Raw genomic sequence first — 15,818 nt, forward strand, 5'->3', positions numbered from 1 at the left:
CCCCAGTCATGTGCCATCCCCACTGCGCATTACCAAGGGAGGGCACGGCAATCGCGCCGGTTCCTTCTGACCACTGCCATCAGTTACAGGTAAGCAACCTGTTTATCTTCTTTGTGGTCTCTGTGCATCACACCTCTGGGAGATTAGCAAGCAAAAACAGGCCTACCTGGAGGAGGGAGCTGAAGGTCCTAGACTTGCGCTGGCTGCAACACTGCCCGTCCCACCACGGAACGTTGATGAGGACACACATCCAGGGTGTAATGCTTCATGAACGTGTGGGAGGTAGCCCAGGTTGCTGCTTGACAGATGTCAGTGAGCGATGATCCTCTCAGGAAGGCTGTGGACGTGGCTACTGCCCGGGTGGAATGCGCTCAGAGCAGGCCCGGAAGTGGCTACTTGGCCAGTAAGTAGCACAGTTTAATGGTTTCCACAATCCACTTGAATAGTCATTGCGAATAAAGCTTCTTCCCCTGCACAGGTGTGCTGTAGAAGACAAACAAGGGCGGTGACTGACGGAATGACTTTGTCCTATCGAGGAAGAAGAGTATGGCTCTCTTGATGTCTAGAGTATGAAGACAGCGTTCCTCGTCGCTCGTAGGGGATGGGAAAAACGTTGGAAGAACAATGTCCACTCACAAATGGAACTCGGAAACAACCTTGGGCAGGAAAGAGACATCCGGGGCCAAGGTGACACCATCATGGTGAAAAACCAAATACGGAGAATCGCCACAAAGTGCAGACAATTCACTCACTCATCTTGCTGATGTAATAGCTACTAGTAAGGCAGTCTTCCATGAGAGAAGCTGCAGACTAGATGTGGCCATGGGCTCAAACAGTTTGCTCATTAATCTGGACAGTACTAGAGGTAAGTCCCAGGAAGGAGTTGGGCACGAGCCAGAGGAGGCAAGTGAGGCCCTTCAGAAACTGCTTCATTTGCAGGTGAGAAAAAACAGAATAGCCATCCACCGCAGGATGATAGGCGGAAATGGTGGCTAAGCAGACCTTTAAAGAAGAGCAACTAAGACCCAAGTCCAGGCGGGTCAACAAAAATCCGAAAACTAACTTCAAGTCTGTAGGGGGCAGTGATAAACCCAACAACTCGAGGTACGACAGGAATTTCTTCCACTTCCCTTCATAGGAAGTGCGTGTAGCTGGCTTCCAACAGTTCAATAGAACAAGGTTTATCCTGTTTTTGAGCTGTGCTAGGGGATTCTCCACGCCATGAGTTTGAGGTGTGGTACATCGTGGTGAAGCACTCTGCCCTCCTGAGTCAGGAGGAGATCTGGTGCCCGGGGGAAATGCATGTATGTGCCCCGGGACATGTGGAGTAAAGTTGGGAACCAGTGCTGACATGGCCACCATGGTGCCACAAGGATGCATTGAAGTTGTTTCTTCATGATCTTGCTCAGCACTCTGGTAAGTAGAGGAATTGGTGGGAACAGGTGCATGTACCTGTGGGACCATGGGAACAGAAGGCCGTCCAGAGACAGCGGGTCCTGTCCCGCCCTGGTACAGAACAGATGACACTTTGTGTTCTGACGCATCGCAAATGCATTGATTTCTGGGTGACCCCATCTGTGGAAGATTGGTTGGAGGTAAGCCCAGTTGAGCTCCCACTCGTGGAGGGATACGCCTCCTCTGGTCAGAAACTCCACTCACACATTGAATGATCCTGGAAGGTGAGCAGCAATGATGAACATGTCCCGGGATTGAGACTCGGTCCAAATCTCCCAGGCCAGTCTACAGAGCCCCCTGGACACTGTCCCGCCTTGTCTGTCAGGATTGCCACCGCATGGTGAGCCACGAGGTGGCAAAAAGACCTTAGGGCATACTGGATGGTGAGCAGTTCCAGGAAGTTGATGCATTTGTGGGCCACATGCGGTTCCCATTTGGCACCCACACACACACCTAGGAGGTGAGCCCCCCACCCCCACAGGGATGCATCCGTGGTTAGGGTCAATTGTCTATGTACAGAAAGATCCGTACACTCTGGAGACAGAGGTACGCCATGATGACAATCATCATTTTTGTAAAGACTCTGGGCGTTGTTGAGAGTCCAAAAGGAAGGGCTATGTACTGAAAATGGCCTTCCATGACTGCAAAACGCAAAAAAATCCTGTGAGATGGGTGGATAGTTATATGAAAATATACGCCTTGCAAGTCCAAGGTTACCATCCAGAGACCCTCGCTGTCATTGGGAATTTCCGATAGAAGATAAACGTGTTGAGTCCCCTGAGGTCCATAATAGGACGGAGTCCTCTGTCTTTTTTGGGGACTGTAAAATTACGGGAGTAGAACCCGTGTTGACGCTGTGCTGTCAGGACTGGTTCGATGAAGTCCTTTTGAAGATGGTTCTGGATTTCTTCCAGGAGCGTACAGGATGGTGGAGTAATTATTAAGTTGGGGCCCTCGGGTACCTGAATAAATTCTATGAGGTACCCTTTTTCGATGACGGACAGTACCCACCGATCTGATGTTATTCGCTGCCAAGCATCCAAGTAGGGAGACAGGCAGGTAGGGGTGGGACGACAGGAGTCAAAGACTCCACTTGGAAGCTTTCGAAGTCTTAGCCTTAGGCTGAGAGATGGATGAGAATTTTAGTTTGCGCCCATAAGGGCAGGAAGACATGGTGGGTGAGCACTGCCACTGTGCTTCTGGGTACGATTTAAGAGAGGATCTGCGAGACCATGGCATGTTCCAGGATTTCTCTTTGGATAGTTTATGAGCCGACGTGACACCTAAATTCCGCTACGTCTTTATACTTTTGTCTAGGTCTTACAGGACCGTATCAGTCATGGCACTGAAAAGGCCCTCACCTTCGAATGGAAGGTCCTCAATGATAGTCCTGGTGTCCTACGGTAGGGAAGTAGAACGCAACCAGGTTACCATAGACAGAGAGAGTGTGTTAGCCATCCACTTGATGAAATCTCCGTAGGATTTTAAGTCTTCTGAAGCGGAGATTGGAAGATAATCACCCACTTGTTGAGGCAGCAAGGGTTCCATCGGAGGATCGGGGTTTTCATCCCCTGATAGGGAGGAGCCGTCTGAAGAGGCGGAGTGCTCAGACGGCTCGGAAAATGACATAGGTAGAATCGGTATTGATGGAATCGGGTTCGATGGCTCTTTAAATCTTGGAACTATCGGGCGTGATGGCTTGGGAGATTTGCCCGTCGGTCTCAACAGATAGGGCCTCATGAACTCCGGCGTCAATGGAGGATCTCGATACTGGGACATGCGTGAAGAGGTGGACTGACAGTCCCACTCCACTGGTTGGGGTGGGAACCACGGCATACTGCCTGTAAATGGATAGGCCTCATACAAGTATTGCCACTGCCGTTGGTCCCAGGAGGACAGTGGCAGCGGATGGATCAGTGCTGATGGTCGGTCTTGATCATCAGGACGGAGCTGTGAAGGCCAGACAAACGCATCAGCTCTGCGGTCTGAGTGCAGACTTTCGACACTGGAAGACCGGGAGATCTGTGTCAAGTCCATAGACAGAGTGAGTGTGTTAGCCATCCACTTGATGAAATCTCCGTAGGATTTTAAGTCTTCTGAAGTGGAGATTGGAAGATAATCACCGCAGCAAGGGTTCCATCAGAGGATCGGGGTTTTCATCCCGATTGGGAGGAGCCGTCTGAAGAGGTGGAGTGCTCAGACGGCTTGGAAAATGACATAGGTAGAATCGGTATTGATGGAATCGGGTTCGATGGCTCTTTAAATCTTGGAACTATTGGGCGTGATGGCTTGGGAGATTTGCCCATCGGTCTCGACAGATGGGGCGAACTCCGGCGTCAATGGAGGATCTCGATACTGGGACATGCGTGAAGAGGTGGACTGACAGTCCCACTCCACTGGTTGGGGTGGGAACCACGGCATACTGCCTGTAAATGGATAGGCCTCATACAAGTATTGCCACTGCCGTTGGTCCCAGGAGGACAGTGGCAGCGGATGGATCAGTGCCGATGGCCGGTCTTGATAATCTGGACGGAGCTGTGAAGGCCAGACAAACGCATCAGCTCTGCGGTCTGAGTGCAGACTTTCGACACTGGAAGACCGGGAGATCTGTGTCAAGTCCATATCGTGCTCAGAGTCTGTGAGCTGGACAGGACGTAGCAAAGGCGACTAGTGTACACCTTGTGGCTGCTGTCAGCACTGAGAGTCAAGTGAAGCAGCCCCCAAAAGATTCGATTCCGTGGCCCTCCAAGGGGTCAGCGGAGATTGCACAGGGGGAGTTTTCCTATGCTTTTTAAGCTTGACTGGCCGACCGTCCTTGCCTTCCCTGCATGTTTTGGAGGGAGTATTGGCTAAGGACTGAGATGTCTGGACCGAGCGTTTTAGCATCGGGCAGTTGACATCTATGCAAGTCGATATTGGGGTCAGCACAGCCATTGATGCCAAGGCGGCAGTCAACATTGACACATGCCCTGAAGTGTCCTGTGACGACATCAGTGAAAGCGCTAACTCCAAAAGCACAATGTGAAGTCTAGCAGCTCTGTTCTTCCTTGTCTGCTTCAAAAACTTCGCGCAATGAGCACAAGAGTTCACTCGGTGCAATTCCCTGAGGCACAAAAGGCAAAGTGAGTGTCCATCTTGGAGGGGGGGGTGATCTTGCTGCCGCACTTAAGGCACTGTTTAAAGAAACCGCACCTCTTGGCCATAAGCCGGGAGAGTGGGGGAACACACGACAGAGTCCAATAGGAAATAAATCGGTAGAAACAAAGTCTTTTCACTTAGCAAAAATAAACAAGAAGAAAATGAAGAAACTTCGAAGAAAAAATGAGGAATAGGCCTAAAAGCCCAAAGTTTTTTACCGACTGAAGTGAAGAAGATCCTACCAGCATGGCGGTCGGAAGAGAATTGGCGGAATTGTCGTGCCCCTCACTTGGTCATGCGCAGTGGGGCCAGTGCGTGACTGGGGAGCAGGCACGAAAATCCCTTTCACTTTCAAGAGGAACTGATTGAAATCGGCGCAGGCGCACTATATCCCAGAGGTGTGATGCACAGAGACCACGAAGAAGATCAAATCTTCCAGCTAACAGAGACCAGTTCCTCTTAGTGTTGCCCGATTGAGGTTGTGAAATCCCTGGAGATTTGGGGATGGAGCCTTCTGAGGGCGAGATTTAGGGAGGGAAGCAACCTCAGCAGGGTATAATGCCGTAAAGTCCACCCTTCACCGTAGCCATTTTCTCCAGGGGAACTGATCTCTATAATCTGGAAAGCAGGTGTAATTCTGGATGATATTCTGGCCCCACCTGGACACTGGCAACCCTAGTTCCCCTGGAGGGTGGCACCTATGGCATTATACCCCTCTGAGGTCCCTCCCCAGGTTCCCCCCCTCAAAACATATTCAAGGAATTTTCTAACCTCTTTACCTTTTCTTGGCTATCCCTATATCCTCTTCCTGCATCATTCTCTCCTCAGCCATTCATCAACCTACCTTTTATCTGCCTCCCATCTTCAGCTGTATTTATTCTTTATTTACTTCATTTATACCCCACCTTTCTCTCTTTTGTTTTTTTTGGCCCCCTGTAGGGGATCTTTTTTTTGTTTGCATTTTGTTATCCGAATTGCTTTATTTACAGCAATTGGCAATTTATAAATGGGTTCTTGCCAGTTTATACCAAGGTCCTGATCCCACCAAGGGTTACCAGTAAAGGATTCAAGGGCTAATAAAATCCTTGCAGATGTTAATATATAAATTATCAGGTACTTATCCTTCCAGCTAAAACTCTCTGGCAGCATGTTCAGCAGCACCATTTCCGGAGATAGCTCTACTTCAATTTCAGTTATTTCTAAGATTACCTTCTGCACCATTTTCCAGTAATCACGCAACTTTACACAACTCCACCACATATGGAAAAACGTGCCCGTATTACTTTTACATTTCCAGCAATTCTTACTGAATGTAGCATTACATTTAGCTATTCTATCCGGTGACCAGTACCATCTATGATATAATTTATATATATTTTCTTTATAATTAACACTTCTCATAAATTTTATAGATTTCCAGGTTTTCTCCCAGTTTTCTAAACTTATATTATGTCCTACATCTTTTCCCCATGCAAGCCGTGTTTTATTAGTTGTTTCCTCCTTTGCCCGTTCTTCTAACAAAAATTTGTTTATCCTCTATAGCATTTTATCGCTGCTCGATGCCCATATTTTATCCAGCTGCGATTTACCATCTCTGGTTTCTCTTCAGATCGCATAAATCTTTCGCCTTTTACTGTGCCAACCTCTTGACCCACCTACCTGTTAGTCTGTCCCAAAAACAATCCTATTGGTTGCCTATGGGAAGGGGAGGTTACCTAAAAAGGGGTGACCAATATTGTAACCTAAAACCTTACTCAGAATATGGCATCTGGACAGGTGTTAAATCTAGGCGTCAGGATGCTCCATTGTAGTGCTGATGAAGCTGGCCATTCTACTGATAACCAAATGTCCATTTGGCACAAAATGCCAACGCAGGAACAAAGCAGGCGATGGGTAGTATGTGACTACAAACAGTTCTGCAATGGGGGCTGTCTTCTCGAGGTTGTTGTTTCTCATTGCTTACAATAATGGAGGTGTGTGCTTCTTCACCAGGCTGGGTAACTATGTAGCTGAAACCTTATTCACGTGTAAGGCATGGGCAGGCACCTTCTATGTGTGGCATCACAACAGGTGACCTAAAGTGTACAGCTACCAGGTGAATTGTTCTGGAAACTCATTCTGCAAGTAGTCTACCTTGATTAATCTCAGTAAGATCAAACACTTGCCCCTTAGCTTCTGACAGTGTGGGGCTGGTGGCAGATACCAGAACTGGTGAGTGTGTGGACACACACTCACACACCGTGGTTTTGTAGTTTTGTGTTCTGCCAGCCAGTACCAAGAATCCCTTGGATTGGGGATTCTTGACAAGACCAATCCATGAGAAAGTATAAACATTGGATCTTCCTTTCTGTACCAAGTTCTTGATCTGAGGGTGAGGGGGTGATGAAGTAAACTCCTTGTCATGATAAGATGCACAGGATGTCCTACCTCCCTTTCTCAACAAGGATAGCAGAACATTTAGATAGAACCAGTTGGCTTAAAGGATGCTCTGGAAGATTTCTGGAAACTTAGCAGTGATTCTGCTGAAAACCTGGTCATTAGATTGGAACACAGAGTTATCTTCTACAAGGCTCCTGCTCCACGGTTTACCTGGAAGGTAGGGAACCTGAAGCAGGTCAGATACAGCTTGAGCATCATTGGTAGAATCCTTGTGCTGAATCAGACAGAAATAAGCCATATGAGTCATTTTGCAGGCCTACAAGATAGCAGCAAAGACATATTTTTCTCTCTGCCACCTTTGCATCAGTTCTAGTGCATCTAGCACTATTATCCAAGGCAGTTCATAACTTTTTATACCAACAAGCTGAACTTGAATTGATGCTTTAGAACAGGGGTCCCTGAACTTTTTGAGCCTGTGGGCACATCCTGAATTCTATACAGGGTGGTGAGAACAGCCACAAATGGCAGCCTAAGGAGGCAGAGCCAACCATAAAATGTCAGGGAGTGAGATTGTTCATAACTAACAGTTACTCGTCAACATTATAGGCAGAAACTCTACTTAACAGGATGCCTTTTTAGAATAAACATTGGTTGAAACACTTTCTTGCATACACACAGCTTAACTTCAGTCATGCAGTGAAGACCCTTGTGCTGTGGTGACATCTGCTGCAGCAGCAATTTTTAAAAAAAATCTGCACAGCCAATCAAATAGCAAATCAGAAGACATGCTGGGCAAAAAGACAAATCTGGCCCCACCCACTTTCTAAAAACACTTGATGGGTACCAGAAAAAGTGCCAGAGCGCCCAATGGTACCCACAGGCACCACACTGGGGGCTCCTGCTTCTAGATGGTATTAACGTCCCAACCTGAATGCAGTGACATTCTCATTTGTAGATCATGAACAATTCAGGAGTGTTCTTTGGCCTAGCCTTACTGATGGAGCAACAGGTTGGTTGCCAGAAGTGCTTTCTTTCAGCTACATCTTATATTGAAAGTTGCCTTCCCTTCTGCTGATCAATGCTCTTGTAATGACTCGTATGGACATTCTCTACACAGAAGTGCCCTTAGCAATTCTTCAGAAGCTTAATTTACTGGAAAATGCAACAGCACATCTTTTGACTGAGGTAACTCATATAAAATATTAACTAACTGTGGTCCACCACTAGCTACAATGCCAATGCTTAGGATATAGCCTAGCGGTTAACAAGCTTGAAAGTCCACTGTGGAAATCCTATCATAGCCATGGGCTCTCAGCCCACCCCATCTGCAATATGGGGATAAATACTACCTTAAAAATTATTCTACAGGGTAGCAAGATAACACATGTCAATCACTCTGAACAATGATAAATGTGGTATGATATATATGATGCATTGCTCCCAGTTGAATGTAACACCCTGCATTTGACAAAGTCGGTTCTGCCTCAAAATGCAAATATTAATTTGCTATTATTTAATGTGCCACAAGACTCCTCCATCCTGGCTGCAGCAGACTAAAATGGGTACTCCTCTGGAACTTACTCTTAACACTGTTTATTGTGTTGTAATGCATTATGTTGGCATTATCCACTGTGTCTGCAACATTTATTGTGTTATTCTATATATGTGCTTGTAATATTTATTGCATTATTCTGTACATCTTATATACACTATTTATGAGCATTTCTAATATTTATGCATTTTGATATAATTTTAGTCATTATGTATTTAATGTGCTACCTCATATTTGCTGTACAACATACATGTCAAACATGTAATGGATATTTTCAATAAAAGTGACTTTTGTAAAGGATTCAATTTTTAGTTAAAATATTCATACACTAAAAGTCTGCTGTTATCTAAAATTCATACATGTTTGAAATTAAACATAAGTACATCACAACTGAAAGCCTATCCCTTACTCCTAGTGAAGAAGCTTTGCTACAGTTATGCCCATGCTATCTAGTACAGTAGTGGTTTGGGTGCCAGATTAGGATCTCAGACGCTTAGATTCAAATCTCACTCAGCGATGAAACTCACTAGGAGACCTTGTACTAGTCATATTCTCTCAGCCTAGCATACCTCAAAGGGTTGCTATGAAAAAACTAAAGAAGGGACAATCAAGGATGCCACCCTGAGCTCTTTGGAAAATCAGTACAATAAAAATGCACTAGACGGTCTAGTGTATTTTTATTGTACTGATAAAAATGAACATGCATTCCCAATGAGATCATGTATTTTAACAATACCAATTTATTACAGTTATCTCAAGACACTAAATGACGGTGTTCTGTAATGATTAGAATTCCAGATGCCTGCGATCTCCCATAGCTTTCTGAAAACCAGATGGATGAATGTCTGGAGGCACAACATTTCAACTGGTTTTAATTCAATCAGATCACCAGAAACCTGTTCAGTACCAACCAATCAGCTGTGCTAGTTCAGCAACGTCTCCTATTGGCAAGCTAGGCTAAGGCAAACTAACAAGACATAAACCTATCTATGGTACCTAAAGCAAGGTTCGGGGGGGGGGGGGGAACGGGGACACCAAAGCTGGAAACTACTTACATTGGGAATCTATTGAAGAAGAAAGGTTCATGAGGATTACAGACACAAATACCTCATTCAGGGCTAATGAAGAACCACAAACCACAACAAAATTTGTCAGTGATATCATCCAGCTGGTCTCTCATATACGTTACTTGGACTGAGACAAATACTGCATCTAAGGTGACTATCTATCCATATCCCAAAGTCAATATTCCTTCCACACCTATACCTATGAAACTCATACATCACATCAGTGTTGGAGAAAGTTCAGTTCAATTCAATGACATCCTATACATCTCTAGTTTGATCTCTAACACTCACTCATCCTATACATATAAAAAGCCTAGCTTGATCTCTAACACTTACCAACAGATTCAGGTGGGTAGCCATGACGGTCTGAAGCAATAAAATAACGCTTGAGTCCTGTGGCACCTTTAAGACCAACAAAGTTTAATTCTGGGTATAAACTTTCATGTGCATGCACACTTCTCCAGATACATTGAAACAGGTTTCCTCAAACTCCCACCCTTGAGGAAATCTGTTTCAATGTATCTGAAGAAGTATGCATCTACACATGCTAAGTCTCTCAGTTCTCGCTTATATCTAGAATCGAACTTTGTTGGTCTTGAAGGTGCCACTGGACTCAAACGTAGTTCTCACATTTGTTCGTTAACACTTGTATTTGTATCTTGATTCTAAGTAGCTCTTCCTGGCAACTAATCTCCACCCCATCCTCTACCTATATGGAAGGCTTGGGGAAATCTGTTTTAATGTATCTGAAGAACTGAGTATGCACACAAAAGCTTATAGCTTGAATAAAACTTTGTTGGTCTTAAAGGTGCCACTGGACCCAAACTTTGGTCTACTCACCAAAAGAAAGAAATATTCAACTCCCTTAGATAACCCACCCCCTCTACTAAAATGACATCTCACATACTTTTTTTTTAATACATATTTTACAAATGGCATCTCACATACGATACAGACTCCAAAAGCCACTCTACCAAGCACATTTCCCATAATGCATAATCCCTCCTCAGGCCAAAATTTCATGCCAGAGGAGCCATCCATGAGTAACAGTTCAATGACAGGATTTAAACCACAGGGCAGAAGTAGCAGCTCAGGACCAATCCTGCAATGGCACTAGACCTCTCTCTCCCTTTCCCCCAGGTTGGAATAGCCACTCTGCAATGGTGCTCACTTGGTGACCTTGGGCCAGTGACACAATTTCAGCCTAAACTACCTCACGACATTGTTATGAGGATAAAATAGAGGAGGAAGAATAAACTGCTTTGGGTCCCCATTGTGGAGAATATTTATAGCTGGAGATGGAGCTCAGATAAAAACTTGGTGGGCAGGTGGGAAGGTAAAAGGAAGCAAGAAAAGGGGAGAAGCTATGGGCACTTTCATAGAAGGAAAAAAGGAAACAATGGGGGAGGGAAAATAAGATGCCACCCAAAAGTCCTTCTGGGTGCCCTGCTTGTTTACTCCAATTCCAAATCATTTGGAAGACTGGAGTTTAATACAGACCCAGAGGAAGTAAGAGACATGGTTAATGAAAAATTATTAAATTCTTAATTTTCTTTTGTTTAAACTGGCCAAATATATAATGTGTTATAATAATCAGAAAAGAATCTAACAGGGAACTAAAAGCTTACCATTTCCTTCTTCTTTCCCTTCTATTTAGGTGACATGAAGGGAAATAAATAAATAAATAGGAAAATAGACTGGGGATCTTAAACTGTTCCTTAGGATTAGTCAAAGTTAAATTAAAATAGTGTAAGTATTCTCATTTGTTCAGTCTTGCTAGATTTTACATTCCCTGGATGGGATCCTGTCAATCTTTGTATAGCCTTCCTCCAAAGAAAGGCACTGCATTTAGGGTTGCTGACCAGTAGGATTAAACCCATTTTCTCTCACCCAAAGCCATCAACAGCAGTACTAATGCACACACAGCACCATTATATTTCTACCATGAAGGAACATAGGCAAAAAGAGGGGGGGGGGGAACCCTACCAGGCTATTTCCAAACAGATGAAGGCAGCATTTATAAATAACTCCAAATATGGAATTCAGGGAAGTTAGCAAGAGATTGTATTAGTATGAATTCAGGTTACTTATACAGAGAACATGAAACATAACATTCATATTTTAAGAAATAGTTCTTAGAAGCCTACCTGAGAGATTCTGCCATCCGTCTTAAATCTTCATTTTGCTGTTTTAACCGTTCAAGTTTTGCAAGTATTTTTGACAGTTCTCGACTAGAGTGATCTGGATGTTCATTGTCTCGTACCAAATGTCCACCTATGTAAAACAGCAAGGTTCCCCACGCAAAGAGGATGAGCATAATCCAACGCCAGGAACCAGTCCATGGCCGCATTTTCAAATGTTCAGTCCACCACCAAATAGGTTTGTTCACAAAACAAACATTGTAATTCCTTGGTACAAAGATTCCAAGGTTTCTTCACTTTTGATCTACCACATTGTATTTGTCACAGCATATCTCCAACAGCAGATCTTAAAAACAATGATAATTAAGGATAAGTAATCCAAGTTCTAGCATCATCGATGTTCTGTCTTACTAGTCTGTGGAAAAGAAATAAAATTAAAATGTAATTTCATCTTTTATAAGGTGACAATGTACTAAGAAACATCTAAAGTTCTTTGGCTACTAGAAAGCCCATTGACAGCATTACAACTTTTCAGAAACTACATAGGAATAAACTTTCTACATCAACTGAAGAACTATGTTAAGAATATAGCACATTCCCCTCTCTAATGGCAAACTTTACTGCCCTATCAATCAGGAAGCAAGATGGGCCCACAGACAAGTATGCAGAAAAAAATCTGTTTGTAAATTTAAAGGCCCAAAAATGGTCCCAACGAGCACTACCCTGCTCCCCGCTACCCAAGAGTCAGGAAACATTGAGGGCAACTGAACGTCAGTTAAATGGGGGGAGAGGAGAAAAATGGTCAGCTGAGCCCCTGTTACAGCTTATACTATCCTAGGAAAGGACAATTATTATTAAATAGATACAATTCTGATTTATCCTCACACACAGGGCAATATGATTAGCAAAGACTAAACATCATGAATGGTAGTTAATACCTGCTCAATTTCACTAGCAACTAAACATATTTGCTGTCTTAATATCAAGTTGAAACATGCTCAGGCTTGGATCAAAACAGGCCCTTTGCAATGTGAAACTTACCTTCTGCTTGCAGAAAGCCTATTTTACACTTCACACTAGAGCAGTTTGTCAGACCTCTGGATAAATCAGTTCCCAATAACATTCACTTTGAAGAAGGATAAGTTTATTGAGACAATGATAGGATCCAGCCTGTACATTAGCTGTGTTAGAACTGATATTAAAGGCGTGAAAGAATAGATTTACAGGTTTCAAGCAAGGGCCCTAAAAGGTTCAGAACCAATCACCCCATGGAATTTAACCCGCCAAATCCCCCTCTTAGTGCCATCCCCCCAACATGTAAGACAAAAGCCAGCATAAAAAGATGAGACTCAAGGCCACTAAAACTTCCCAGGCCAGATAAGGTGTTTGGTACATCAAAGGCCTTGGAATTGAAAGTGTTTTGGCTCTGCATTCTTTCACTCCCACCTTCCCAGTTACCATGGCGAACAAGCTGTAAAATGCAAAATGAACAGCGAATTGGACACAGTGCACAAAAAAGTGACACAAAATGCAGAGAACTTCTTTCACTTGCTGAAGTATGACATATGTTGTTTCGTTACCTGCCAAGAGTAACCTACTTTGTGGCAACACTGGGTCTCTCCTGTATGACCCTGTTTCCTGCAAGTCAGCTACAAGTGCATCCAGACCCTGTGTTCCAGAGGACCATCAACCCTGCTCTGCTGAGCCACCCTACCAGTTTGGTGTAGTGGTTAAGTGCGCGGACTCTAATCTGGGAGAACCGGGTTTGATTCCCCACTCCTCCACTTGCACCTGGCTGGATGACCTTGGGCAAGCCATAGTTCTGCTAAGAACTGTTCTTGAAAAAGAGCAGCTTCTGTCAAGAGCTCTCTCAGCCCCACCTACCTCACAGGGTGTCTGTTGTGGGGAGGGGAAGGGAAAGGAGTTTGTAAGCCGCTCTGAGACTCCTTTGGGTAGTGAAGGGCGGGGTATAAATCCAATCTCTTCTCTTCTCTCTTCTTCTTCTACCACAAAGGTTTAGTTCATCCCCCATAAGGATGGACTACAAGGCAGAACCAAAAGCAGCAAAAGCAGAAGAGTTGGATTTATACCCCCACCCTTTACCTGGAGTCTCAGAGTGGATTACAATCTCCTTCCCTTCCTATCCCCACAGAAAACACCCTGTGAGGCAGGTGGAGCTAAGAGAGTTCTGAGAGAACTGCTCTTGAGAGAACTGTGACTGACCCAAGGTCACCCAGCTGGCTGCATGTGGAGGAGAGGAGAATGAAACCCAGTTCTCCAGATTAGAGTCCGCCTCTCTTAACCACTACACCAAACTGGCTCTCATATAATGTCTACCAGGTCAGTGCTGTCTACATGCTTGTTCACCATCTCAGAAATCTTTAAAAGGTTGGTGAGGCAGGAGGACTTCCCTTTAGAGAAGCCATGCTGATTTTTACTCAGCAGACTTTGTTCCTCTGTGTGCCTAACAATTCTATCTTTGATTATAGTTTCTACTAATTTGCCTGGGAAAGACGTTAGGCCGATTGGCCTGTAATTTCCTGGTTCCCATCTAGATTCCTTTTTAAAAATCAGCATAACATTTGTTACTCTCCAGTCTTCTGGTACAACAGCTGAATTTAGTGATAAGTTTACATATACAGGTTAGTAGATCAATCTCACATCTGAGCTCCTTCAGAACTCTCAGGTGTATGCCATCAGGACCTGGAGACTTACTGGTTTTTAATTTCCCCAATAGGTCTAGAAGTCCATTGGTGATCACTTTAATCTGACTCAGTTTTTCAGATTTCCTTCCTGAAAATAGTGGCTGTAGCATGGGTACATGGCCCCCATGGTTTCCACAGAGGAGCAAAACATTCACTGAGCTTCTCTGCCATCTCCCCATCTTGCTTAAACAATCTCTTTATTCCTTGATCACCCAAAGGCCCAACTGCTTCCCTGGGTGGTTTCCTGCTCTGGATATGTCTAAAGAAATGTTTATTATTTGTCCTGATGCTTTTAGCAACCTCCTTCTCAAATTGTCTTATTGCATGTCTTTGTTCTCAGGAACTTCATTACACAACTATGATTGGCAATTGTATGATTTTAAAAAAACAACAACGCCAGATCTGTGACAAGACACTGCAGATGAGAAATGCCGAAATTAAAGTGGCCCCCACAGTGCAGTTTTTGGGTTTTTTGTTTTTCTTTACTCAGGCCTTTACACAGCAAAGACCAAGCTAATAACATGTAAAGCAGGCACCTGATCTAAAATATAGTGAATGGTTATGCATCACTATTTATGTTATAAAATGATAAACATTATGCACATTACATCCTGACAAGAACAGGAGAGGAAACCTTAGTTAAAGTGGGAGAAAGCCTGCCAATTAGATCTCATACCAGGAAAATTACAGAGCCACTTTACATAGTATGATTCACTTTGTAGTTCCCCAGCTTGGCCACTTGGGGCCACTATGATACCACACATTCACCCAGTTGTGTATGTGCACACATGCTTGTGTGCCTGCGCTCCTCCCTCCATCCTTAAGACAATGCCACATGCTTCTTTAACCTAAGCTTTCATACCACATAATTACTTTATTATTCAGTACCAACTTGTAACCAGAGTCTCTGCTATACGCACAACAGTTCACCAACAACTATAATCTACTCCAGATACGTCAATTTACCCTGCCCCTTTACATTTGCTACATGTCAAGCAGGTTTTTTAATCTTAAAAAGCCCTTAAAATAATAAGATCAGACTTAAATACATTGTCTGATTTTAATTCACCTTAATTAGACATCTGAAAGTATTTGTCTAAATCACCCAGATGAAACTTCAGAAAGTCTTGAAAATGCGATGTCTTTCTCCCTTGAAATTCAGGATATAAATGTGGCTCTGTAAAACAACAAATCCAAGCATATCAGGAATGAAATGCTGAACTCCACCTTCTCACATTTGAGCACACCTCAAATTCAAATGAGAGAGGAGGAAAGTGCTGGCATATAGCAGCCTAGACTGGAAAAGGGGGGTACAGAGCTATGCCCACTGCATTTCCATGTAGGGTTGCCAGAAACCCCCCCCCCAGAGGTGTGGGTCCCC

General features: G+C 44.1%; 1 protein-coding gene across 1 annotated transcript in view; it reads right to left on the minus strand.

Annotated features, from left to right (window-relative positions):
* Positions 1-12,129, minus strand: part of FUT8 (fucosyltransferase 8 (alpha (1,6) fucosyltransferase)) — a 96,255-nt gene extending 84,126 nt beyond the window's left edge. Inside the window, exon 1 of the mRNA XM_015413753.1 lies at positions 11,739-12,129. Coding sequence (XP_015269239.1) covers positions 11,739-11,941 — 203 coding nt within the window. The 5' untranslated portion in view covers positions 11,942-12,129. The remainder of the gene's footprint in view (positions 1-11,738) is intronic.
* Between the last annotated feature and the right edge of the window lie 3,689 nt (positions 12,130-15,818).

This window comes from Gekko japonicus, unplaced genomic scaffold (assembly GCF_001447785.1).
Source record: "Gekko japonicus isolate JY-2015 unplaced genomic scaffold, Gekko_japonicus_V1.1 scaffold1159, whole genome shotgun sequence".
Classification (NCBI taxonomy): domain Eukaryota; kingdom Metazoa; phylum Chordata; class Lepidosauria; order Squamata; family Gekkonidae; genus Gekko; species Gekko japonicus.